The sequence below is a fragment of the Sinocyclocheilus rhinocerous genome, unplaced genomic scaffold, assembly GCF_001515625.1.
Source record: "Sinocyclocheilus rhinocerous isolate Xijiao unplaced genomic scaffold, SAMN03320098_v1.1 scaffold2921, whole genome shotgun sequence".
NCBI lineage: Eukaryota > Metazoa > Chordata > Actinopteri > Cypriniformes > Cyprinidae > Sinocyclocheilus > Sinocyclocheilus rhinocerous.
In genome coordinates, this window is record NW_015655581.1 from 146,232 (window position 1) to 173,835 (window position 27,604).

The 27,604-nt window shown below is 34.7% G+C and overlaps 2 protein-coding genes and 1 pseudogene across 2 annotated transcripts in view; all 3 read left to right on the forward strand.

Annotated features, from left to right (window-relative positions):
* Window positions 1-6,613, forward strand: part of LOC107718684 (exocyst complex component 7-like) — an 8,870-nt pseudogene extending 2,257 nt beyond the window's left edge.
* Window positions 6,614-7,764: 1,151 nt separating this feature from the next.
* LOC107718672 (urokinase-type plasminogen activator-like) lies at window positions 7,765-15,358 on the forward strand. Its single transcript, XM_016525861.1, has 12 exons — window positions 7,765-8,033; window positions 9,579-9,662; window positions 9,759-9,804; window positions 10,530-10,631; window positions 10,712-10,871; window positions 12,035-12,132; window positions 12,216-12,245; window positions 12,537-12,723; window positions 13,279-13,430; window positions 13,774-13,914; window positions 14,002-14,150; window positions 14,961-15,358. The coding sequence occupies exons 2-12, from the start codon at window positions 9,606-9,608 to the stop codon at window positions 15,129-15,131; spliced, it is 1,293 nt and encodes a 430-aa protein (XP_016381347.1). The 5' UTR covers window positions 7,765-8,033; window positions 9,579-9,605; the 3' UTR covers window positions 15,132-15,358.
* A 3,341-nt stretch (window positions 15,359-18,699) lies between these two features.
* The window catches only part of LOC107718685 (vinculin-like), a 34,621-nt gene continuing 25,716 nt past the window's right edge, over window positions 18,700-27,604 (forward strand). Inside the window, exon 1 of the mRNA XM_016525875.1 lies at window positions 18,700-18,990. Within this exon, the coding sequence (XP_016381361.1) occupies window positions 18,823-18,990 (168 nt within the window). The 5' untranslated portion in view covers window positions 18,700-18,822. The remainder of the gene's footprint in view (window positions 18,991-27,604) is intronic.

Here is a 27,604-nt window from a genome sequence, read left to right on the forward strand (position 1 = left end):
AGTTTGGGGTAAGATTTTTTTTAAATGTTTTAAAAATTATGTAAATAATTAAAATTAATGAATAATTTTATATAATAATTTAATTTAATAATTAAAATTAACGTTTAAAACTAAATGACTTATTATATTAATTAAATTTAGTTATGAATTAATTATTTATTATAAATTAATTATTACTTATTTATTTTATTAAATTAAATTATTTAATACAGTTATAAATATATATACATTATAATTACGAAGTCTTATCTGCTCATCAGGGCTGCATTTATTTGATCAAAAATACAGTAAAAACAAAAAAAAGTGAAATATTATTACAATTTAAAATAACTGTTTTCTATGTGAATATCTGTTAAACTGTAATTTATTTCTGTGATGCGCAGCTGAATTTTCAGCATCATTACTCCAGTCTTCAGTGTCACATGATCTTCAGAAATCATTCTAATATGCTGATTTGCTGCTCAAGAAACATTTCTGATTATTATCAATGTTGAAAACAGTTGTGCTGCACAATATTTTTGTGGAAACTGTGATACATTTTATTTTTCAGGATTCACCGATGAACACACAGTTCAAAAGAACAGCATTTATTAGAAATATGAATCTTTTGTAACATTATAAATGTCTTTACTGTCACTTTGATCAATTTAATGCGTCCTTGCTGAATAAAAGTATTAATATCTTTAAAAAGAAGATCTTACTGAACCCCAGACATTTGAATGGTAGTGTTTTATGAACCATTTAGACTGAAATTTATTCTTTTTGTGTTTCTTGAATGTGAAAAGACCTTTATACACACACAAATGGACGCATCCATCCAGACATACACACACACACGGCTGATATATCAGCCAGACCAATGAACTGTTATTAATCAGGATAACTAGTACATTGCGCTAATGTTTGTAGCCGTATAGCAGACGCTCTCCTTCCTGTCTGTTGGAGCTGTGTGTCAGTTTGGAGCCGTTAGCACAGACTTGCACACCGCTGTTCCTGTATTTTCTCAGTGTGGATGGCACATTTTGTTGGCTAACAGCACTGTCTTGCGTACAGAGTGTTTGTAACAGTGAGAAAGGAGGCTCTTTGTTTTCTACTAACGCTCTAACACTGACCGCATGCTCACTCCTCACCACACGGGGCGCTGTGACTGTTCTGCCCCCACTAACAGACCGATACTGTCTCTCCTCATGTTTGACTGGATGCTTATTATTGCTGAAGAAAACATCTACTGCATATTAACTGCTTAATAAAGGGGTCATATCATGATAAATCACATTTTTCTTTGAAATCTTGTACTATGAAAACTATGCAAACTAGCCTTGTTCAGAAATCTTCATGATTATTTATGACATCAGCTGTGAGCTCATGTATTTTTGGCTGTCCTCGTTTACATCAACACTTATTTAGTTTTTGGCCACAAGTCTTACACGAGTCTGTAATAACCACCCGGTCCATTTCCAGGGTCAAAGAGAAGGAAAAATGCACGTGACAAACTAAATGATGCCAGAAAACTTTTCTTAAAGTTATAATGGATCTCAGGGAAAACTAATATGATATAAAATGATGCTGTGACCCCTTTAAGACACATGCCTTTTGTTTTAGCAGCACACTGACTGTCTGATATGTTTGAGTTTATGATGTTAAATCGTTTGAGCAGCACTACTCTTAATGACTGTATTAACATCACTGTATGTGACACAATGCTGTCGTTGGATTAACTGGTTGTATTTTCTCCTCAGTGTGTGTGTGACGTGTTCTTCAGTCTGTTTAGCTGTAGACATTGTGATGTTATGTGATATTTGTGCCTCGCGAGTGTGTGTGTCTGTGTCTGGTGATAGCTGTGGTGTCGGCTGTAGTCTCGGAGGGATCTGGATTTCTCTCAGTTATTGCTCTGGTTTCGGTGAACAGGGTTTCAGATGCATTTCCTCTTCCTCTTCCTCATGGTGTCTTCCTCTGTTTTCCTCCTGCGATCCCTGCGTCTCTCCCCTTTTATTATTAATAATAATAATAGTTTATTTATTTATTAAATATTTAGATTATTATAAAATACGTTTTTCATATTTTTATATTATTTATAAACACACACTCAATTAAAACTTTTTATTTACTAAATTAAATAAACAACCACTTTTAAATAATTTATTTTAAATAATTTACATAATTAGCTTTTTCCTAATTTTGATATTTTGTAATATTTAGAATGAATTATTAAATGTATTTTAATAATAATAATAATTGTTTAAAATGAAATGATTTGTGTGTATATAATTTCAACTAATTTACTTTTAAATAATTTACTTTTCTTAATTATTGAAATTTAATCATTTTTTATGTTATAATATTTTTAATGATTAATTACATTTATTTTAATAATAATACTTCAAAATTGGTATTTGTTTTATACATTTTGTTATACTATAAATATAACGCATTTTATTATATTATAAAATCTAAATGACATTCCTCATTATGCTCACGTCATTATATTAATGATTAATTTTATGTTCAGAACGATCCTGATAAAGAGTACAACATGCCGAAAGACGGAACCGTACATGAGCTCACAAGCAATGTAAGATCACTTCATTGTCCATTTCGTAGAGTTTGTTTTAAGAGCAGACAAAGACGCTCTTTTTCTCTGATCGGTTCTCCTCAGGCCATCCTGTTCCTGCAGCAGCTGCTGGATTTCCAGGAAACAGCAGGAGCGATGCTGGCCTCTCAGGGTAAAGCAGACACACATATAAAAACACACTGACAGATAGATCCAAGAGATTCACTGCCTTTAGAAATGTGAAAAAGTAGTTCAGACGCAGATGTAAGCTCTGTCTTGGGCTGCTGAGATGTCGTCCTCGCCCTCCTGTCTCCTTATGTATCATCTGTTCACATTTCCTGTGGTCTGCATTTCCTTTTCCTTTGGTTTTCCTGACAAACGTTCAGCAAACATGATCAGTGCCGCCAGCAAATTCAACCATTTTCAGCTTCTCTGCTGTTGTTTTTTTCCTGCACCATCTTTCTCTAAATAATAATCATTAGCCCCTAAATAACCATATACTGCTCAAAGTACCACTTTTGGCCTTCATTATTGCTCAAATTTTATTTTTATAGTTGTATCTGCTGAGCTGTCTTGCCTTATGATCAAATAATCAGAAAGTAATATTATATGTTACGTATTTTCATTTAATTCAATCATTTTATTATAATAATTATTTATTTTATTTTTTTTCATTTTAAAGTATTTTTATTATTATTAGCATTAATAATAAACTAGTTGTTTTGTTTTTGTTTTTTTCAAATTGTTAAATATTTCTAAAAGTTAAATATTTCATAGTTTTTACTATGGTACAGAGAACCATGACATTTTACTGGTATTGGTAGACTGCTGACATTTTGGTACTGTGACAACACTATTTGTAGTATTGTATCAAATTATGAATTTAATCATGCAAATTTGAACAAGAAATCTTTAGCGACACACTAAATCATTTATTTTTTACTATGAAATATGGTCTGAAAAATCCAGAGAAGTCTGAAAATATGAGTCTGTAAAAGTCTGGAATTTTAATGAATATTATATTATTATTTTGTAATATTAAAATGTAAATGTAGTTAAATCAACTGAACTAAACAATGTAAAAGAGATGCACTTAATCATTCACAATAACACCAGGAACATTAATTATGAAAGTAGATGGGGCCAATTCTGATTTCACGTTGACTTCAAACCTTGAACTCTTTCTGAATCACTTACTGTACTTGCTTTTTAGACATGCATATGTTTCTGAAAGACTTACAGGCTTTAAATATGATTTTTCTGATGGTTTCCAGGAACTTTTACTTGTGCTCAATCAAATATTCTGTCTATAGAAAGTTTCATCTCATGTTATTGGCTCTGAGCTCTTCATATCATCAGGATATGAAACAATCCTCAGACGTCATCTCTATTCCTCTCTAAGATCTATAGAATATTTAGATTATCTAGATAGAATCGCTTTGGATAAAAGCGTCTGCAAAATGACTAAATGTAAATGTAAATGAATATTATAGCATAGTACAGGAGCTGTCATTTAATCTGGGGTAAAATCAAATCTAAACATTGAGTTTATGAGTTTATTATATTCAGAGGTTGTCAGAGTGGCTCAGACAGAATAAAGTAAGAGTGTATTGTATATTGAACAAATGAAAGGCTGTTGAAACGTGTCTCTTCTTGTCTTCAGAGAGCAGCTCGTCCGCCAGCAGCTACAGTTCAGAGTTCAGCCGGAGACTCCTGAGCACATACATCTGTAAGACACACACACATATGAGCACAGACACACAACACACACACACGAACACACACATACAGACACACACACAGAGACACACAACACACACACACACAACACACACACACACACTCACACACACACAAAAACTAAAGAGAGTGATGTTTTAAAAGGGTCTTATCATGCATTTTATATCAGCTTTTTCCTCAGCTCCTCTTTTTGTGCTAAATCAGTGTTATTTTAATTCTTGATGACCATTTTTCACTGTCTGCTCTGTCTGATATCAGACAGGAAGTTGCAAAGTTCAGAATTAGTCACTTCTGCTGCTCATTTTTGAATTGATGAGAAAGTTTTGAGTCCTGAAAGTTACTGTGTTTTATAGTCATCAAACATTTTACATTTGGTTCCTCGTGATATACACTGATTTTAAAATCTATTCATGTATTAAAAATTCTATTAAAAAATAATTTCCATTCATTGAAATTTAAAAGCTAAAATAATAATAAATAAATAAAATATTAATATTTGATAAAAACCTTAAACAGAAGTTAGAAATGTTGCCTTGGGAAGTAACTAAAATAAGTTTAATTTGAAGTACTAAAATTACTAAAACAAAAACTAAATAGAAAATAATTAAAAATAGAAAAAAAAATTTTTTTTAATCACATAAAACTTAAAATTAAAACAATTAAAAATTGTAAAGCTAATTGATTTATAAAAAAATTTAAGAAATACTATAACAGTATATAATTAATACTAAAATAACACTGGTTGTGTTTGGAATAAATGATGTTAGATTCATTATTAGATAAGTAGCTAATGTTTTTGTGCGGCTGTGTTCGCAGATAAAGTCCTCGGTAACCTGCAGCTGAATCTGTCCAACAAAGCTAAAGTGTATGAAGATCCGGCCCTGCGTGCCGTCTTCCTTCACAACAACTACAACTACATCCTCAAATCCCTGGAGAAGTGAGTCCATTCACACTCTTCATGCGGACTGATTCAGAACATGATTCATTCAGTTGCTTTACGCAGCTTCAGTTCACTGACCAATCAGAAACTAGAGCACACTCAGTACTGGCCAATCAGAAGACAGCTCTCCACATAATCACTCCCTTTATTTCTTCTTGAATAAAATGACTTTTTTTCCTCATTGAGCATTTTGATTATCTTAAAATTAGTCATGTTACAGAGGTCAAATGTGATTTAAATGCTGTTTTCTGTTGTTCAGGTCTGAGCTGATTCAGCTGGTCGCTGTGACCCATAAGAAGGTGGAGGGTTCGTACAGAGAGCTCATCGAGCAGGAGATCCAGAATTACCAGCGCAGGTATAGCCGCATCATCCAAACACAAGAACCGTCCTGTAATGAATGAGTGAATGACCTTCTGACCCTCACTCACCTACAGCTGGCTGAAGGTCACAGAGCATCTGACTGAGAGAAACATCCCAGCATTCCAGCCTGGAATTTTGAGCAGCTCAAAGACAAGGAACGACAGATCATCAAGGACAAATTCAAGGTGAGAGACATTCATGCATCTTCTGTAACACTTAAACTCTCTGGACTGAAGCCGCTTGGCTTTACTTGATTATCCAGACATTCTTTTTTATAAGAATCATGTTCAAGTGTGAGTCTCAAATATGATCATCAGGCTTTTGAGGAGCATTTATTTGTTCTGTTTTTTCCTCCATGTTCTCATTATATCAGACTATATGAGCCATAAAACCTGATGGATCAAATATGATACTCGACAGAAAGCACATGCAAGCCAGGCTTTGTGTTGTGTGTGTGTTTGCAGGGTTTTAATGATGGTCTGGAGGAGCTGTGTAAGATCCAGCAGGGCTGGGCGGTTCCTGATAAAGAGCAGCGTGATGCCATCCGACAGGCTCAGAAGAGAGTGGTTTCAGAGGCGTACAGAGCCTTCCTTCAGCGGTGCGACATTCACACGCACTCACACACACACATCATCAGGTCCTTTTTCAGTGTAATGAGCACATGTTTATATGCTTTTACAGATGCGCAAACATTTCATTCACCAAAAATCCAGAGAAATATCACCGATACTCACTGGAGCAGGTGGAGGAGATGATTGACAAGCTCTTCGACACTTCCGCCTAGGCCACGCCCACTCCATCACCATAGCAACGGAGTCTCTGGTTTCCTTGGCGACAAACATGCTACTTTGTCCTGTAAGACGGTCTGCTTCATCAATCACACACTACACAACATGGAACGTCTTTGTTCGTTTTTGCTTGCTTTTTGTATAAATGTATTTATGTAGGCCTATATGTTTTTTGGGGATTTAACTGCAGTAAATAAAGAGAATTCACTCCTGAAACCTCAGCTTCAGGTTTCTTCAGTTCAGTTTCCTGTATTATTTTCAGGTTCTGTGTTTATAAGACACAGAAACACACATACACTATACACACACGTGTATACATTTCACAATGATGATGAATAATAATGATAAAATTATAATTTTTCCTTATTATATTGTTTTTATGTGTAATAATTATAAATATATTAATAATTTTCTTTCTTATGTATTTTTATTTTATATTCATTTTAAATGATATATATTTATTTTGATCATTTTTATAATGATATGATATCTATTTGAATTAGTTACTAAATTACTGTATTTTATTATTTTTTTCTTATTACATTTTATATTTATTTATTTTTTGTTTTATATTATATATTTTTTATTATGTGTATATAGATATGCATCACAATATATATTATGTATTTAATAATTTTTTATTGTTATAAAACTTATATTTTATGATTTTTTCATAATTTATATGTGTGCGTATTTTTTGTTAAATACTGTATTTTATTATTATGTATAGATAGATAGACCTTTTTGTGTGGAACTAAATTTGTTTTGGTGATTTTTGAATTGTATGAAGTTCTTCTCAAATTCATAAAGTTGTCGAGGATCACATTAACTATCAATATGTTCCAATAACGAAAAACAAAACCAACGTTTTATACTGTATTTTATTATTATTATGTATAGATAGATAGACCTTTTTGTGTAGAACTAAATTTATTTTGGTGATTTTTGAATTGTATGAAGTTAGTTCTCCTCAAATTCATAAAGCTGTCGAGGATCACATTAACTATCAATATGTTCCAATAACGAAAAACAAAACCAACGTTTTGTCTTGTACAACATTTCAAATAGATAATGTAGTTGCACCAACATCCTGTTTGTTTTGCTTCTATCACAGATGATTAACGCTGCTCTGCATCCGCTCGGTCAGTCGGGCGTGGAGCTCCATTTACTGCAGTTATTCTGACCTTTGCTTGATCAAAATCAGTCCAGATTTGACACGAGAAGCTCCAGCTGAAGCTGGACGTTTCTACAGTTACACTAAAAGAGCTTTGACTCGTTAAAAATGTATGAACTGTCGATCAGACGACAGAAGGTGTGGAGCAGATTGTGTGCAACAGCAACGTTTTGATCATGTTGATCATTTAGAGACATTAGAAATGAATAGGGTTAAAAGAATAGTTCAAATAGTGTTCGACAGAAGAAGGAGAATTAAGGAACTCAAGGCCATTTGAATCATTATTGTGATTCACTGATCTAGTTTCAGTTCAGCAGCACATGTGTTTTCCCTCACAGACAGACAGACAAAACTCCCCCAACACAAGCGTGTCTGTTCCTGCAGCCAATCAGAGCACACTGGCCTCTATATAGGGAGTGTTGAAGCCATCAGTGGGATGCAGAACGACACACACCAGACCTGATCTGATCGGACATCCAGGTGAGTTAGGCTCTTACTGCTGATTAAAGAGTTAATGCATGTCTGTTGAATGGCTTTAAAATTAATCTAGATGCACAATATTCATAGCGACAATGATCTGTGCCCTGCAAACACTGTGAATGCATGCAGAGAGATGATATGAGGTCAAGCAGTGACAGTAATGTCCTGCAGCATGCAACTGTTTCCTAAAGTTTCCTAATTCTTGAGAATTTTTATTTTATTATTTTATTTTAAAAAATGTGGAAACCCTATTTTAAGGCATCAAAAGAAACTGGATAGTTGGATAGCTTCAGATCATTTGCTCTTGGAATTGTTTGTTTATGTTGAGACCTCTGACTTTGTAGATGTTTGGCGTCTTGACAAATCTATAAGAGATCTCTTCTGAAACTCTCGAGGAGATACACGTGAGACTATGAAGTATTTTTCTCAGGAGAAACATCTCAGATCTCAGTCTCACTGCTGTCTAGGAAAAATATGATAAACATCTCATCTGTGATATTTCTGTTCCTGTGGGTGTGGATCTCAGAGGTTTAATCTCCACTCCGGGCCTGTTCTGTCTGATCCTGGTCTGATTCCAGGAAAAGTCATGTTTGTTTAGAGTCATATCTGGATTCTCACTTCTAAAGTCTTGCCTTTAGTGTGCTTTCCTGCTGAGCTGGGCTCAATGTGACACACTCCATTTTCAAACTACTCAGATTACTGGTTAAACTATTTATTTATTCTTGAAATTTTGTGAGAAGTTCTCATTTAGGGTAATGAGTGTGCAATGTTTCAACACATATAGATGTGTTTTGGAAAGGCTGGACAAATTTTGTTAGCTTTAGGGGCCATATTGACCCCCATTGGTTTCAATGCAATTTGCCAAAATTAGAGTCAGGTTTATACATAAAAAAAAAAAAACTTGTCAAAGACTAAAATATGAAAAACATGAGACACAAAGTTTACTCGAAATTGAGACTCCTCTTCTGAATCATCCTGTGAAAATTCACTGTTTCTTTATCTAGTTGAATTTCACAATCAAAAAACCTGTCAACGTTGTTTTTAGTTGTTGGGTTTTTAACTGAAAAGAAGTGTGAGGAAACCCATTTTATCCTCACAAGGGTTTGAGAAAAATACAACAAAAAGATAGAGAAAATACAAATAGCAGTAGATACGTATACGCTAATTACAAATAATGGCATATACTGCTCATACTTACGGTTATTTGCACCTCAGTCACTAAGTAGAAAAAAAACACGACATTTTTGTATTTTGTGTCTGTGCAGCTAATTGTGAACATAAATATATGTGGGTCAAATTGACCAGGAACACAGTAGAAATAGCACTATAAAAACAGAAGGGAATTGTTAAATTTCTCATATATTTTTAGTCTCTAACAAGCTACAATAGAGGTTTTCTGTTCTCACACAAATCTTTAGTGTGTTTCATTGTGCTGGTTTTTGGCAAATTGCATGGAAACGAAAGTTACTCAATTTAACCCTCAACACAGAAGTTGACCCAGTTTTTGAACACAAATCGAGGGTTAATCAAATGCACTTGTTACAGGTTTCAGCGTCCAAAGAAGAAGCAGAAATGGCTGGATTTTGCCTGCTGAGTTTGATTCTAGCTGTAGCAGCTCTCACAGTTTGTGTAAGTGTGCTTCATACTTAACTCGCTTCCTTTTGGAGAATGGTTTTAATTCTAGAAGAAAAAATAATAATTTACTTTTTATGTTGTGACCTCCAGAGAGCCCATCGCCGACTCTCTCCCAGCGGTTTACGTGAGAAATCAGGTACATAAACGTCGTCTGCAGTCTTTATTTTCCAGCAGATTACTTGCAAATTGTAGTCCAAATTACTGATTCCAAATTACATGACAAAAATCGTGGTTAGTAACGTAATCCATTATATAACACATTTTAGGTAATCTAATATTTTTGTTTACTTTTAGATTTCTTTTGAACTAACATGTTTATCACATTGATTTAAATAGGAAAATCGTGTGCCATATTGGCATAAAAATACAAAGAGAAAGAAAATATATTCACTTCATTGTTATTAACAACATGAAGTGCATTAAATATTACATAAAAATCAAGGTTTCCCAAACCGGGGTTGTGAAGGAACTGCAGGGGGGGAAAGCTAATAATTTCATTAAATCATAAAAACATTATTAAATTAAAATAAAAAAATAACAACAAATAACGTTTTAAAATAACCTACAAAAAAAAAAAAATTTTTTTTATTTCTTTACCTGCATGTCATGTGACCATTAGCCAATGTCAAAGAACCGTGAACATGCAAATTATGAATTATTTATTGCTATTGTGTGAAAAATATGTAATCATGTATTCAATAAAAAAGTAACTGTAATCTGATTATGAGTATTTTAAGATGTAATATAATCTAATTAAGTACTTAATTTTTGGAATCCGTGTAATCCAGATCACATGTAATCAGTTTTCCAGATATCATGTTTATTATGATTGTTTCCTCTGATCTGGATGTGTTCCTGCAGCTGTTCTGTGTCTGAATGGAGGGACGTCTGTCTTGTCTCCGTCGGGGCGTCACATGCTCTGTTTCTGTGCTGATGGCTTCAGCGGCTCCAACTGTGAAACAGGTGCGTATCACTCGTGTGTGTTTATTATCATTAGCTGATGTTTGCATGCATTCATATTCATTTACGATGTTTTGTGGCAGATGAATCCGCCTCCTGCTTTGACGGGATCGGTCTGCACTACAGAGGTCCCGTGTCCAAATCAGCGAGTGGGCGGGAATGTCTGGAATGGGATTCAGAGAGTGTGCGTGAAATTGGAGTCTATCCCAAGAATCTTGGCCCGGGACGACACAACCACTGCAGGCGAGTTACACTGAGTGAAGAGCATAGACTGACTGAAAATACTGTGAGAACAAACAGACGCTGCAGAGCCTAAAGTCCAGACTTGCCCGGTAATCCGTTACTGGGAGTTCCCTAGAGACCATGGATAAGTTGAAAAGCTGAAAAATACAAAATCAACATGCATTTGTCCTGAAGAGATGGATATGAATAGAACAAGAAAACTGGTGTAATGTTATGGAGCTCAGTTTATGAGCGAATCTCACGAAAGATGTCAAGAACATGTGTTGGGCATAATTCACCCTGAAGTTAAAAGAAATAATTGATATTACATTTAATTAAAAAATAAACAAATTATTAAAAAACAAATAAAATATTTTATATTTTAAATTAAACTTCAATTAAATTTTAGATTTTTGCATAAAATTAAGCTTTTTGCATTATTGTTAATCAAATAATTATTTTTGGAATAATAATTAATAACATTACTGTATAAATAAATGATATTTAATTTTTTTAAGTAAATTTTATATAATTTAAAATTATTTAAATTTTATTTTATTTTATCAAGTTTTGCATAAAAAATTAAGCTGTTTGGATGATTAAGATTTTTTTTTTGCATTGTTAGTATTTTAATGACAATTAAGCACATTTACTGCAATAACATTTATTTATATTTTACTGTAGTAAATCAGTACCGTTATACAGTTATTCATTATTTTAATTTTATTCAATTTATCAAAGTTTTTAAAGTTTTTAATACAATTTTTGGATTATTAGCTGTGTAAATCAATACTTTTTAAATCAATATAAAACTAAAAATTTCATTAAATTCAACATTAATTAAAAATAGTCCAACACATATCAGCATGATGTACATATACGTTACAGTTTATATATTACAGTATGAGATTTTTTTTCTTCTTTTTTTTCATTCTGGTGTAAAAAAATGACCCAGACATGTTCTGGACAGGATTTGTGACATTCGCTCTTATTCTCAAGCCCAGACGTGAACATCTCCTGCAAACATCTTCACAAACACACCTTGCACTGTCTGAGCCTGTGCTGCTGAATCCTGAGTCATTCAGGAGCTGCTTAGACCTAATGCCATTTCTCTGTGTTGTTCATTTCTCTTATCATGTCAGCTACATCCATCATAACACGCATACATGTTCCAACACCAACAGAAACCCAGACTACAGCCGTAGAGCCTGGTGTTACGTTCGGACCGCGTCTAGGCTCATGAAAGAGGACTGCGATATTCCACGCTGTGCAAAAGATAACGGTACGATTCCGTCCTTTTCACTGTGTTAATGTAATATTACTAAATATCTGTAAATATCTGACATATGAAATGGTTTGATGCAGGTTCTGACAGTCTGACGGGCGCACAGTCCGGTGAGATCATTTGATGTTCATCATTGTAGACGCAGGGGTGCCCAAACTCGGTCCTGGAGGGCCGGTGTCCTGAAGAGTTTAGCTCCAACCCCAATTAAACACACCTGAACCAGCTAATCAAGCTCTTATAGGCATACTAGAAACTTGAAGGCAGGTGTGTTGAGGCAAGTTGGAGCTAAACTCTGCAGGACACCGGCCCTCCAGGACCGAGTTTGGGCACCTCTGTTGTAGAGCATCTGTCTGTATTCGCTGCTGTTTGATTGGCAGGCTGAACTATCTTTCATCCAATAGGCTGGCAGTGTGGTCAGAGGGAGGAGCGCAACATGAAGGTTGTGGGCGGGGCTTTGAGCGCGGTGGAGCGCCACCCCTGGATGGCGGCGGTGTTCAGCAGGAGCGCCCGCGGGAGAGCGTTCACCTGCGGCGGGAGTCTCATCTCGCCCTGCTGGGTCCTCACGGCCGCACACTGCTTCCCTGACGGGTCGGTACAAACAAACCGACAGTACAGACATATGCGTTCCCCTGTGAAATATAATAATAATAATAATAATAATATGAAATGTGAAGAAAAATATATTTTGTAGTAAACATTTTTTTTGCGTTCCCCCGAGAAACTTCAAGTTTCGCTCCCTCAAGAAATTTTTGCAAGGGAATGCATATGTTCATGTGATGGGAAAAAAAGGAGCGAACACAGCATTTATCGGCAGAACGGAACAATTCTGGTGATGGAAAATTAGATTTTAAAGCTTTTACAATCATTTGCAAACTTTTGTGTTCCGCTGAGAAACTGTGCAAACGTTCTGGTGATGGGAAAAATATATGAGATGGGTGAAAAAAAAAATTCCCCAAAAAAGGCAAAAGCCTTGAAATGTATATTTTCTTCCATGTTCCTTTATTAGGGCCTTCATGATAAATGCAGTTGGATGAAATGAATGAATAAATGAGAAGCATGGGAAATGGATGGGAAGAAAAAAGCATGGATGGACGTGTTTTTGGAAATATATTTACACATTTATCTCTTCTTGTTTGTTTTCAGCACTAAGACTAGCATCCATAAACTATCAGTATTTGTGGGGAGGAACGCCATCAATGAGACGGACGCTCAGAGAGAGCAGGAGTTCAGGGTCTCCGAGCTCTTCATCCATGAACACTTCGACAACACAGACGGCAACTACAACCACGACATCGGTAATGCTGACTGAGAACTAACTAAACTAAACCCTAAACATCCCTACAACACATTTGCACAATTCACTTTTAATTAAAAAAAAATTCTGTGCAGTGAATAAATGTAAACACATTTCTGACCATCAACTTTCTGAAAAGATCAGTTTATGCTGGTACTACAGACTGGTTTTGTGACTGCTGGTTCTGATGAAGCTGGTTGACCTTGGTTGGTTAAACTAGTAAAGAAGCATTCAGAATCCAAAACACAACACATGCTGCTCTTTTCAGCAAAGTCAAAGTAGCTTTATGAGTTTAGTTATGCATCAGCCTGTCATTAACGTCTGATTGACTGGTCTGTGTTCAGCGCTGTTGAAGATCCGCAGTCCTGACGGTCGCTGTGCTAAAGAGTCCAGTTCAGTCAAGACAGTCTGCATCCCTGAAGCGCATCAGTCCCTCAGTGTTGGGACGTCCTGTGAGGTCACTGGATACGGCAGAGAACAAGAAGGTAATCTCAGTGGAGTTTGTGTTGAGAGTGTGTTTGTTCTGTTTGCGCTAATGAAGGGTTCAGTCATTGTGTGTGTGTGTGTTGTAGGGTTGTGGTATTACTCTCAGTATCTCAGAGAAGCAAAGGTCAACCTGCTGTCACAGGATGTGTGTTCGAGTAAAGCATATTACGGCAACATGATCACAGACAACATGCTGTGTGCCGGGAGTCCCGACTGGAGCGCGGACGCGTGTAAGGTGAGCCGGAAACAACGGTGATCCGTATAGATGTGCTGGCATATTAAATATATAAAATGCATATCATGGCACTGCAAATTAAGTAAAATTGGGAACAATTTGGTGTCTCATTACTTTTCTAAAGCAATAAAGGCTTAAATCCAATGCATGAAATTACATTTAGTTGTGTCCTACATATTACATAACCTTTGTCATTAAACCTTTACATAAATTTGTCATCCCTACTCATTGACAACTTAATTTACAACTATTTTTTTTATTATTTAGGATCTGCAACCATGTTACCTATTCTAGCATATCATTATGTTATTAAAACCTTTAACCTAGGATATCTATCTATCTGTCTGTCTGTCTGTCTGTCTATCTATCTATCTATCTATCTATCTGTCTGTCTGTCTGTCTGTCTATCTATCTATCGTCTGTCTATCTATCTATTGATTGATATTTTTTATAAATGTATTCTTTTTATATTTGTTGTTATTGTTTTTTGTTACATTTATTTAACGTTTTTTTAAATCACACACACACATACTCTATTTATATTGACACAAAAAAAGGAAATTGTACCAGTAATTTTCTGCCAGGACATTATCCATTCATTTTTGGCAAATAAAATTCAAAATACAGGTAAAACACTTGGTAAAAAAAAATAAAAAATACAGAAAATTCCTTAATATTAATACAGTACATTGTTCCCTATTTTTACAGATTTTTTTTAAAGGCTACATGTAAAATGATTGCACATTTTTAGCACTGAGAAGCAAGAAAAGCCTCTCAGGTTGATGCGTCTGTTCTTCTGGGATGTTTCAGGGTGACTCTGGCGGGCCGCTGGTGTGTCGCGTCCGTGACCGTGTGTTTCTGTTCGGTGTGGTGAGCTGGGGAGAGGGATGTTCCAGACAGTTCCGTCCTGGAGTTTATACTAAAGTCAGCAACTATTACAACTGGATCCTGGAGAAAACCGGCCTGTCGTCGCTCAGCTGAGAACAGGAGCACACCTGCCCTCATTCACGGCAGAGACCAACATAAAGAACCTGAGCGAACGACTGCAAACGAGTCGTGTTCAAACTGATTTCTGTTCAGTTACTCGTTAATATGTCCATCATTCTTACATTCCATTCTATTGCCAAGATATAACAGCAGCTCAAAGGACTTTCTGTATGAAAAATATTTGTGAAAGTATTGTTTTGCATTGGTATTAAAATGTACAGTGCCACTTTGTTTTCATTTGTTTTTATATTGTTGTATAATTTTATATTGCTGTGTAACTATTAATGTTACGTCAATGATAAAAGCCAATTATTAGGCCAATAAACAAGTACTGTGTACATTCTGAGTAAATGTTGTCGTGTAAAATAAATGTTTGTATTAATATGTGCGTGTATAAATAGATATAAATGTATTTCCTAATAATAAATAAATTGTAGCTTTATTTTACTGGAACGTTAAAGTAACTGAAACTGTAAGGTAATAAGGTTTTGACCCACCTGTTCGTTTAAAGATTTAGTGTGTTTTGGAATCTGAATATGAATAAATGAATTCTAGGAAGGTTCGACATCAGGCTGTGCATTTAATAAGATTTTTAATAAGATGATATGTTTCTGAATGTTTAATCTCCTTGAGTAGTATATTCATTCATGAACAGTCAAAACAAACACAGTTTACACTCTTTATTTAAACACGCGCATAATTTGACCATAAAATCACTGCAATTTACACAGATACACACGCTTACTATCAGTGCTATTATATTCTATCAGCTGTGCGTATAATTCCAGTGCAGCTGCTGAGTGGAAACTGGATGAGGTCAGAGGTCAGACTGACTCACAGATGGAGTTTAAAGCACTGACGTCACTCACAGGAAACCCCTCACTCACACGCCCAGTTAGGTCTTATTTTAAGTTATAAAGAATTTTTATGTACATTTGATTTTCCAGTAACTCACAAAGAATTTTCCATTGTCATGGACGCAATTCCTAAAGGAGTTGATATGCTTTTAAGGGAGTCTGCTGGGTCATCCAGCACTTTACCTATTTCTTTGAAATCCCAGTATAGGATAACTATGCTTTTTGTCACATCCTTCATCACGTAACTATAAAATTAGATCTCTCTTTCAAAAGGAGCTTATAACAACTCCATATTTGGTGTGTCTACACTCTAAAAAATGCTGGGTTAAATACAACCCAGTGCTGGGTAAAATAGGGACAAACCCAGCAATTGGGTTGTTTTGACCTATTATTTATTTATTGTTATATACATGTATAAATGGCGCTTTGCTTGTAGTGTTATTAAAAAAACAAAATATCACTAATGCAACACTGAACAATATTATAATATAATCTGTAATAATGATCATAATTATTAGAATGTTTGATTTTACACTTTAAAAAAAAAAAGGTCAAAACATGTCATTGGGACGGTACCCTTTTAAAAGTAACTAATATGTACCTCTAAGATACTAATATGCACCATTTGGGGGTAAAAAAAAATGGAAACAAATATGAACATTTTAGCTTTTGTACCTTATGGTCCTGACTCCCGCCCCAGTGAGTGACAGCTTTGTAGCTATTTTTCTGAGAGCGTATCTTTCGCCTCTAAAGTTTCTTATTCAGCCACTAGATGGCAGACTATGTAAAGACACTGAAGTACACTGATACTGTCAACACTTCATCTCGCGCACTCTGCATACTTCATCCTGCAGATGACATTAGTATGAAGACTGGTTTGTGTGCTCAAGGTAACTGTAACTTCTGGATTTTGGTGTATAAAATTAAATCACCGACCAATGCTAAAAATATCAACGCATACTAAACTGTGGAAATAACAGAATGTGTGACATAAAGTCTAAAAATAGACTGTTTAATAGAACCATGCCTAATATGATATAACCCAAGTTTTATTGGCAAACTTACACTACACAAGGAATTTGACTCTTTGGATTGCTGCAGAAAAAATCAATATGCCAAATCAATTACTTCAGATCTAATATAAGTAACTTATGAACTAATATGAGTAATAATAACTAATAAAACATTCTGAAAATGTGAAAAACGCAATAGTTCACCCAATAGAGCACCATCATGAGCGTCACTTTATAGGTCAGATCAACGATGTTTTATATTGAGGTGAGCAGCATGAACACACACACACACACAGACAGACACACAGACACACACACACGCTTGTGTTTACACTGAGCTCCCTGAACGAACTTCCTTAATTCTTTCTTTTCAGACTCTTCCATATTCGGTCATGCAGCCTGTTGAGGGTCTCTGGGCAAATTCTTGGGCTGTTTGAGGCGTTTGTGGTTGAAACAGCTTGAGACATTGTTATTGTTGTTTCAGTTTGATCAGAGCAGTGATGAAGGCTGCAACCTGGAGTGTAAGGTTTTGCTAATTGTTGGAAAAGTTTAATTTTAGTGTGTAAGCAATCGTAAAAAACTGTAATTCATGTTAAAACTTTAAAGCAGTAGCTGTGCTAGTATAAATATATGACAATGCCATGACAAACAAAAATATAAAGAAAAACAAAGAATATATATATATAGCAAAAAAAAATAAATATAGGCCTATATAATTTTATAATTATAATGTTTTATCAGATTCATCAGTGAATAAATATGTATCATGAAACCGTGCACATTTTAAATTAATTATATTGTTTTGTTTCATTGTTGTTTACTGATCATGTTGCAAATAAAAGTGAAAATATGGCATAAAGGCTTCAAAGGCCCCCTGGCACTCAGAATTCTTCATCCAGAGAACAGTAGAATCAAGTTTCCTTTTTAGGGCATGAGAATGTATTACGTAGTTTGGGAAGAACCAGCAAACGCGGCAAAGGCAATGGGCGGAGCCAATCAGGACGAATGACGTTTGTGCGAACCAATCGCATTCACGGGCGCGCCAGTGCTCGCTTTTCGATTGGCGGATGGAGAGTTTGCGTCATCCGGGAGGTTTAGGTTGAGTGTGATGTGGGAAGCCGCGAATCGATTCTTTCGAACAGTTCATTTCAACGAGCCAGTTCAGAGAAAGAGTTCGTCATTACGTACTCCTCGGGGTTTAAACAGGTTTTAAATAAATGTGTATGTAGACAAACATAGAGTTCAATGACAAAAAATGTTGCAGTAGAAAAACTGCGATTAATAGCAAAGAATTTAGTAGCCTTTGTAATGAATCAAATTCTAGATAATTAAATAGACTACTAGAATGTTTTAATAAGTAGGCCTACTAGTATCAGTGGTACAAATAACTACTTTTTCATAGTAAACCTAATACTTTAACTACTGTACTTTGGTAATATTGTAAATGCTGGAAACGCTTTGTTGGATCTGACTCTTAAAAATTCGACATTAAAAACATATTATTACACTTGGACTATTTACTAATTAAATTTACCCGTCACAAAAAGCAGAATAAATGTCAAACATGTTGTCATATATTCAGTGAGTTGTTGACTCGTGAAGCGCGATGAGCGAACGACTCGTTTTGCGAACTGGAAAGAACCGACTCCAACGAACGATTCATTCGCTAGACGAGTCGCTTCCCACGATGGTTAGTTAGTTGCATGAAGGAGAGTCAGTGTGTTCTTGAGGGGGATAGTCTCGGCGCATCGGATACGGAGAGGGGAGTCTGATACACACTTGGAACTAGAGTTTGCTTTCTCTTAAGTGCTCATCATGCCGGTTTTTCACACGAAGACGATAGAGAGTATCCTGGAGCCGGTGGCCCAGCAGATCTCTCATCTGGTCATCATGCATGAGGAGGGAGAGGTGGACGGGAAAGCCATCCCGGATCTCACCGCTCCTGTGGCCGCCGTGCAGGCAGCTGTCAGCAACCTGGTCCGGGTAAGAGCTTCGGGGTGTTTGCTCTCATTTATAAGCGTGAATGCACATCTTAATATCTCAGGGTGAGTGCAAAGTCTCATTGTTTGGTGTTAATGTATCCGCGAAAGTTTCCTGAAGTTCTCTGGCTTTGATCCAAACCGAGTTCCGCCTTTTCCTCTTGGATTTCGCCCTGCCCCCTGACACACCGCTGCGCCACGACACTGACCAAAAAAAGTCAAACTAGTCGTTTAGCTGATTTAGTTTTAAGAATGTTTTGTGGTTTTAACCCACATACTTTCATTCAGGGTCTTTAATTTCTTTTGCAAAACGTTCATTTAGATTGACTGATTCATATATTGATTGAATCTTCTTGACAGCGTCTTACTAACCTCAGATAACCACAGAGTCGACAGCGGTTCTTAGAGATATTGAGGCATCCGCATCAATCCACACGGCTCTCTAACCTCTATATAGTCCCAACCAGAGTCCGAAGACTTTAAAGGGCAATATTTCCCCCTAGAATTGATTTCTGGGGCATTTTTTACATTGGCATATGTTTTTCAAATCATAGAAAAGACACATTTTGTCCATGTATGTCAAAAACGTAACATTAAGAACACATCCTGCAATTTTAAGTACAATTTACAGATGCAAATATATCTGTAAATAATGCACAAGATATCACAACACATAAACACTCTACCAGAATAGAATAAAATGAAATAATTTTGTTAGATCGTACAGTTCTATACTGTAGATACAACCATTGATGTCTGTTTTTCTGTTTTCTGTCTGTTTTCATCTGTTTTTATTTTTTATATATTACTTTTTTATTTGTATATAATATATATATATAGTTATTTTTTTTAGCTAGTGGTGTGCTGTAGTGTAGTTTCGGGGGCGTGTTAGGGGTTTATTATAGACTTTTGGACTTCTTACATTTACAGAGACAGAAATTATTTCCTGCTTTAGTCGAGAGACGCCATATCAGAGCTCAGAGTGCTTAATAGAAATTATGTTTTGATGCTGAATGAACTTTAGTGAATTATTCAGTGTCTCTCTCTCTGCAGGACAGACCGCAGAGAGACTCTTCAGACAGAGAATCAGACTCGCTGCTTTTTCTGTGACATGAGAACATAAAGAACAGCATGAGGATGGGTCTAATTAAATTGAATTAAAAATAAATGTCATTTTTTTATTTTTAACAGTCAACAATAATAAAATAAAAATGTATACATGTAAAAATTTAATTGTTCAAAAACATTCATGTAAATATTCATTATATTATTTCAAATGATTATTTTTTAATATATTTGAAAAGTAAATGTATAATATTAATAATTGTAAATATGAACATATTAATTTTTAACCATATGTATTGTAATAAAATAAAATTGTAAACATATAATAAATTGTAATTGTTTAAAAACATTATTTTAAAATAATAATTTAAAAATCAAAATAATTTACTTAAAGTAATTATGTGATATTAATATTTTTATATTTATGTACTATTTATATAAAATATTTATATTTATATAAATTATATTATTATTATAAATATAAATATTTATTTATTTTTTACCCATCTGAGTACAATAATAAAATAAAAAAACTGTACATATAATAAAATATAATTGTTTAAAAACATTCATTTAAAATAAAATATTATATATAATCAAGTGGTACAATTTTTAAATATTAAAATATTAATTTTGCAATTATATTTCCAATTATTATATTAATTAGAAGTTAATTTCTTTGCCATCTTAGATGGACTTTTTCCTCTAGATTTTTAGATCTTTTTTATCTTAAAGTCAGAAGTTTAGGATGCCTCACATGTCACTGATCTAAAAATGATGTTATAAAACAGATAGTTCCGGTGCTTGATTCTGATTGGCTGAGCCACGTTCGAAGCTGTTGTAAATTACTCTACAAACATACACCTTTGTTTACGTTTGTGTTTAACAGTCAACAATAATAAAATAAAAATGTATACATGTAAAAATGTAATTGTTCAAAAACATTCATGTAAATATTCATTATATTATTTCAAATGATTTTTTAAAAATATATTTGAAAAGTAAATGTATAATATTAATAATTGTAAATATGAACATATAAATTTTTAACCATATGTATTGTAATAAAATAAAATTGTAAACATATAATACCGAAGGTCATTTTTAAAAGCCTCTTATAAAAGTATGAAAACAGAAAAACGAAGCCAAAACCTGGATATTTTAGGCAATATAGCTAAGGGGTTTTAGTCACTCCGCTTAACACCCATTAGCTGTTATAAATTCACTGTAAACCACGGCTTCACGGGGCTTATTGCTTTATTTTCGCATTGTTGTTTTGACTGTTTTGCATAATAGACACATATTCTGTGGTCAGTGCTGGGACTGTGTGCGGCGCCGTGTCTTCTTTAGGATCTCTGTCTTGAATTGTTAGAGACTGAAGGGTCAAACGCTGCTTGGCCGAACATTTCTCAAGACCACACGGACGAAAGCCTCCTCCCAACACTACAAGAGAAGCGTTTGTTAACTGAGAGAAATCCAGCTGGATTCGGCAAGACTACTGCTGCTGAAGGCCATGAACTCCTTCAGTTCTTATTTTAGGAGATTTCTTTCAGAAGAAAGAATTTGATCTGCATTCTACACAGGCACCAAAGGAGAAGGGAGTTGTTTATTTCCTTTCCATTTGCACTTGTTCCAGCCTTAAAAACATGGACTTCCAGATGAAAGAGAATCGCAGTGGAGATCTTAGACTTGACTCTCTTCCTAGAAAGCTTCTGCAGGAAGTTGCTTTACGCTGAAATGTGATCTTTCACAGCATCAGCTCAACCACAAGACTCGCTGCAGAGCTTCATGTGAGAATACAGCCAGCGAATGATCAGCGAAGCTCATTATCACCTTAAACAGAAGCTGCATTCATCTACGGACACGAATGATACCGCAAATCATGAAAAATCATGATGATACTGAAGCGCAAATAGACTGTTTAATGTGAAGTCTGCATGTTTTGCGGGTCTCTGTGTGAAAGAGCGGTGAAGTTTCGTCTACACAAACTCAAACACACGTGACGCTCGTCTGCGTCTCACTATATGGAGGACATGAACTTCATCTCAGAGCTGCTCTGAGAGTCACTTCACCAGCATTTCACCATTTCATTTGAGAAAACTAGAGTCAAATACACACACAAACTCAAAGGTCTTCAATACAACCTGCCAAAATAAAAGTTTGGTTTAACCTGAAGAAATTGTGACAGAAATATATTATTTTAGAGTAGAATGTACTTCTCAAAGTAATACTTTTTTAAAATAAATAAATAAATACATTCATTTTTAATTTAATTAAAAATTTAAATGTAAAATTATTTTATTTACAATTGAAATTTAAAAGGTATTATCATTATATATATAAATGCAATATATTCATTTGATTGCATTTTAAAAGATTAATTAAATTGAGATTAAATTAACGTTTTATGGCTTCATTTAATTACCACCATTGTTGTTGATAAATTTGTATTAAATCATAAGTCCAGAAAAAACAGACAACATAGAATTTCTGATCAAATAAAATACTTAATAGGGCCCTATTATTGTAAAAAAAAAAAAAAAATTATTCAGTTGATGAAGTTTTTATAAATTCAATTGATTAGACATGCTTTTGTTCAATAAATTAAATTATTGTTTATTTAATTAAATAATTCGAACAGAATCCAGAAAATTTTAAGCGGAAAACACCGTAGACCCTGAAAATTTCATTTTTGTTAACCATTTCATCAGCTGTTGTTAAATTGTCTAAGTTTCATGATTTCAGTTAATTAAACATGTTTTTTTGATTCATAAAATTTAATTTAACCATTAAACCAGAATAATAAAAAAATAAAACCGGGAGAAAAAAACAGAATCCAGAAAAAAGGCGGAAAAAGTCAATAGAATTTGAGAAAAAAATAATACTGATTTCATAGGGTCTTAAAAATGTAATTAATCAATTGTTGTTAAATTGCATAAGTTTCATGATTTCAATTAATTAGACATGCTTTTTGATCAACAAAACTTAATTTAACTGTTAAAACAGAATCCAGACAAATTTAAATGAGAGGGAAAAACAGAATCTAGAAAAATTGAAACAGAAAAAAAACTGCTTTTAGAGGAAAAAAATAAGAGAAATTAGGAAAAATAAAACTGATTTAAATTAATTAGACATGTTTTTTGATTAGTAATATTTAATTTAACTGTTAAAACAGAATCCAGAAATTGAAAAAAAAATCAAACAGAATTTGGGGTAAAATAAAACAGATTTCATAAGGCCTTAATTTCTAAGTAATCTAGTTTCAAGATGTCCAAAAGTTCACCATTACTGAATGTTCAAATTTGAGGTATCCTTTTTTGGTTTCTTTATTTGCTCATTTTTGTTATAGGACTTCAAATAGTCGTCCTGGAGCCTTTTGAATAGGTTTTGGAAGCCTTTGCTTCCTCCAGATTGTCTGTGAGGTTCTCTGAGGAAGTTTTCTGTGGCTTGTGTCCTCAAACGAATGGATGGAGGGGGTTGGAGGTGCTCTGGACGAGGAAGCTCTGGAAGCTCGGGCTTTGTCTCAGGATTATAATGTTCCAGCAGATGTTCCAGAGCTGAGAGAGAAGAAGAGCTTTTAGTTCCTCAGTAATCCTTCCAGTGCAGACTAAGAGTCAGTCGGATCATTGTTGTTTATGTGTCTCGGACCGGACAGATATACAGTCTCTCTCCATTCAGCCGGCGCTCACAGGAGAGAACGTTTATCATCAGCCTGTTGCCGGGGAAAGCAGTTTAATTACGCGCGGAGATAATGTGTATGTAAATAACTCTTTAAGAGATACGTGGGACAAGAGCAGAGCTTCATTCATGCAGAGTTTTTATATCAATCACACAATGTTGTTGGCTTGTTTGGGTGCCAGATTTTTTATTGCTTTTGTAGGCGGAAAGGAATGGGTTAGTTATGTTGTGGTTAGTGAGGATGGCTGTGGTTTATGAGGTTAATTAAAAGGGTTTACAAACCCCGTCGAGACTGGAATGGTTGGATTGGCGTCAGGATAACTCAAAGTCCAGTTAAAGACTGACTTCCTGTTTCTGGAAAGTGTCTTGGTTTTAGTGCTGGTTATCGCCAACTATGTCATGATATGATGCACATGCTTTACAATGTCATAGAGCGCAACATTTATTTGCACCACAAATTGACTAACTTTTTTAAGATTCTGTAGAAGACAGAAGTCAATATGATTTTAACTTCATTGTTCACAAAAAAGTGTTTATAATCCTAGAGAAGTTGATTGGAAGCGGAAATTGTTGCAAAAGAACAGAACGTCGTCTTTCGTGAAGCATTGCAAATGACATAATCGAGTCTTCTTATACACACTTACACTGCATGCATGTTTATTTATATATGTTGCAATAAAAATCTTAAAAGGATAGTTTCAAGATTAGGATGAGTTTGTTTGTTCATCAGATTTGGAGAATTGTAGCATTGCATCAGTGTCTCAGCAATGGATGCTCTGCAGTGAATGGGTGCCGTCAGAATGAGAGTCCAAACAGCTGATAAAACATCACAATAATCCACAAGTAATCCACAGCACTCCAGTCCATCAGTTAACATCTGGAGAAGACAAAAGCTTTTTTCCAGCTAAAATAAGAGTCCATAATCCATAATAACGCTTCATCTCCTGTTGTCTCTCACACCAAAATCCACTGACGTATTTGTTTAGAGCATTTTAAACGGTGCTTGATCTGTGCAGATTTCTCTCCTGATTCAGACCAGAACACTTTTTCACTGGAGGAAGCGTTATTATGGATTATGGACTCAATGTATTTTAGTTAAAAGCGTCTTAATGCTGGATTAGTTTCAGCTTTTGTCTTCTCCAGATGTTAACTGATGGACTGGAGTGCTGTGGATTACTTGTGGATTATTGTGATGTTTTTATCAGCTGTTTGGACTCTCATTCTGACGGCACCCATTCACTGCAGAGCATCCATTGCTGAGACACTGATGCAATGCTGCATTTCTCCAAATCTGATGAAGAAACAAACTCATCCTGATCTCAAATGCCCTGAGGGTGAGCACATCTTCAGCAAATTTTCATTTACTAGTCGATTTTGAACATTTGCACATCCCTAATCAATCACTATATGATTGCATCGGCACAGCCCGACTTACTTTCCTGTTCTCAGTCATGAAATGTTTTATAACGCTGATCTAATCAAAGTGGCGTTTTTGCAATTTCCACCATGATAGAGTTTCTCTAGTCTCTTTTTACTCCAAATGCGAAATATTTGGTGCTATAATAACTCAACTCAATTTTAAAATAAGATGGTTGTCTTATTTAATAGAGCTGAGCACAAGAGCGGTGTGTGAGAGCTCGTCGCTGCGTGTGTGTAGAGCATTGAGAAGCGCGTACAAAGATCCGTCTGTTAGCAGGACGCGAGCAGACTGTCCTCACATTTCCGCCGCTGGACCGTCAGTGTTCACAGCTCTCCATGAAGCTTTTATCAGCTGCTGTGAGTGTGTTCGGAGCTGACAGTGTCGTAATGAGATTTACAGGAAGTGACCTCATCATTAAGCCTGAATGCTTCTCAAAACCCACGGCAGCACAACTGTAGCAGTTCACCCGAAAGTTTGAAGTCTGTCATCATTTCGTGTCGTTCCAAACCCGTGTGACTGATTTTCTTCAGTGGAAAACAAAAGGGGATGTATTTATTGTTGTAATGAGGCTGTTGAGTTCCAACAATGATGAGAACAGCAGCATGTTTCCAAACCCGTGTGACTGATTTTCTTCAGTGGAAAACAAAAGGGGATGTATTTATTGTCGTAATGAGGCTGTTGAGTTCCAACAATGATGAGAACAGCAGCATGAAAGTAGCTCATATATTTTGAGTCTTCTGAAGTCATGTGATTGCTATGTTTGAGGAACAGACTCAAATGTAAGTGTTATTCACTGAAAACGATTCACTTTATCTCTCTTGTGGTTGTTCTGCAGGCTCATTCAATTCAGATGTGTTGTGTTGGATTTGACATCAGTGAAAAGTTTAAACCGTTTCAAATGATGTTTGAAATAATGGACATGAAATCATTTTGGAATTGAACATTAGTGCAAACAAGATTTATGAGCTGCACGAAAGGGGAATATTTTAGGGCAGAACTGTTTTAAATTTTTGTTAAAATTAAATTTTGTGGACTTTAAAAGACTCGGAATGTAGCGGAAGTCAAATAGACTGCATTTAATTATTTATTATTTATTTGTTTATTTTAATTAATTTTCTTATTTGTATTTATTTTAGTTAATTTATTAAATTAAATTTCAATTCTTTTAATTTTTTTATATAAATTATTAATTAATTTATTATTTTAAATTATTCTTGATTATTTTAAGTTGAATTATTTTAAATAATTGTATTTTAATTAATTATTTAAATGAATTTGAATTCTTTTAAAGTATTATTGATTTATTAATGATTTTTGTGTTTATTTTAATTATTTAAATTGATTTCGATAAATTAATACATTTGTAATTATAATTATTTTTGATTTATTTGAATTAAGTTCAAGTATTTTAATTATGTTGTTTATTTTAATCAATTATTTACATTTATTTTAAGTAATTAATTCATTAGAATAAAATTTTATTATGATTTAATTTTTTTAGATTTATTTTAATTATTTAACTTAATTATTTTAATTTATTTTAATTAATATAGAATTTACTTTATAACCTCAGTCTGTATTATAAAAAAACCTTCTTGAATTTATGCAATAAACCTCTTTTTGTGCTCCACAGAAGAAATAGTCATACAGATTTTAAACAGAGGAGTGATTTTTCATTTTTGGGTGCACTATCCTGTAGGATTTGTGACTAAACCTGTTCTTACCTGTCTGATAGGACCAGTGTAACCTGACAGCACCGTGTGTGTGTGTGTGTGTGTGTGTGTGTGTGTGTGTGTGGCTCTCTCCTGTTTAAAACATAAACGGCTGGTATGTGAGTGGTGTGAACTGCCAGGCACCCGCCGTCGTTTCTATTTTAGCTGAGAAGCTCGTACTAGAAGAACATACCGCTCTTTCGTGAGGAAACGCAGACAGAGCGAGTGGAAAATCTGATCCGACGTCATCCGATTCGTCTGAACATGCAGCCTGCGATTGAGCAGAATTATGCTTATAGTGGTTACTTTTGCTCAGAGTTAGGGTTAATGATTTGAATAAAGCTCAGTTTGAGCTACAGACACGAATGATTTTCCAAATTGTGTAGTTGAGTTACATTGAAAAAGAGACCTGAGCCGTATAGAGAGCAGAATAACACAGAGATGTGAAACAGGACTTATTTCACATCACATTAATACACAGACTCGAGTACTGCAGGTATATGCTGAGAATGACAGACTTGGTTTAGCTGCATCATGTTAAAATAACATCGGTGAGCTAATTTTGGGAGAAAAACGGTTAAACGTGGCCTGGAGTTTTCTAAGCGAGACCAAATTGGAGACGAACCAAACATGAAGTCATCTGGATGACGGCAGACCTGCTCGCAGGAGCATGATGCTGTGTGTCTGTGTGTCTGTGTGTCTGTGTGTGTCTGTGTGTGTCTGTGTGTGTGTGTGTCTGTGTG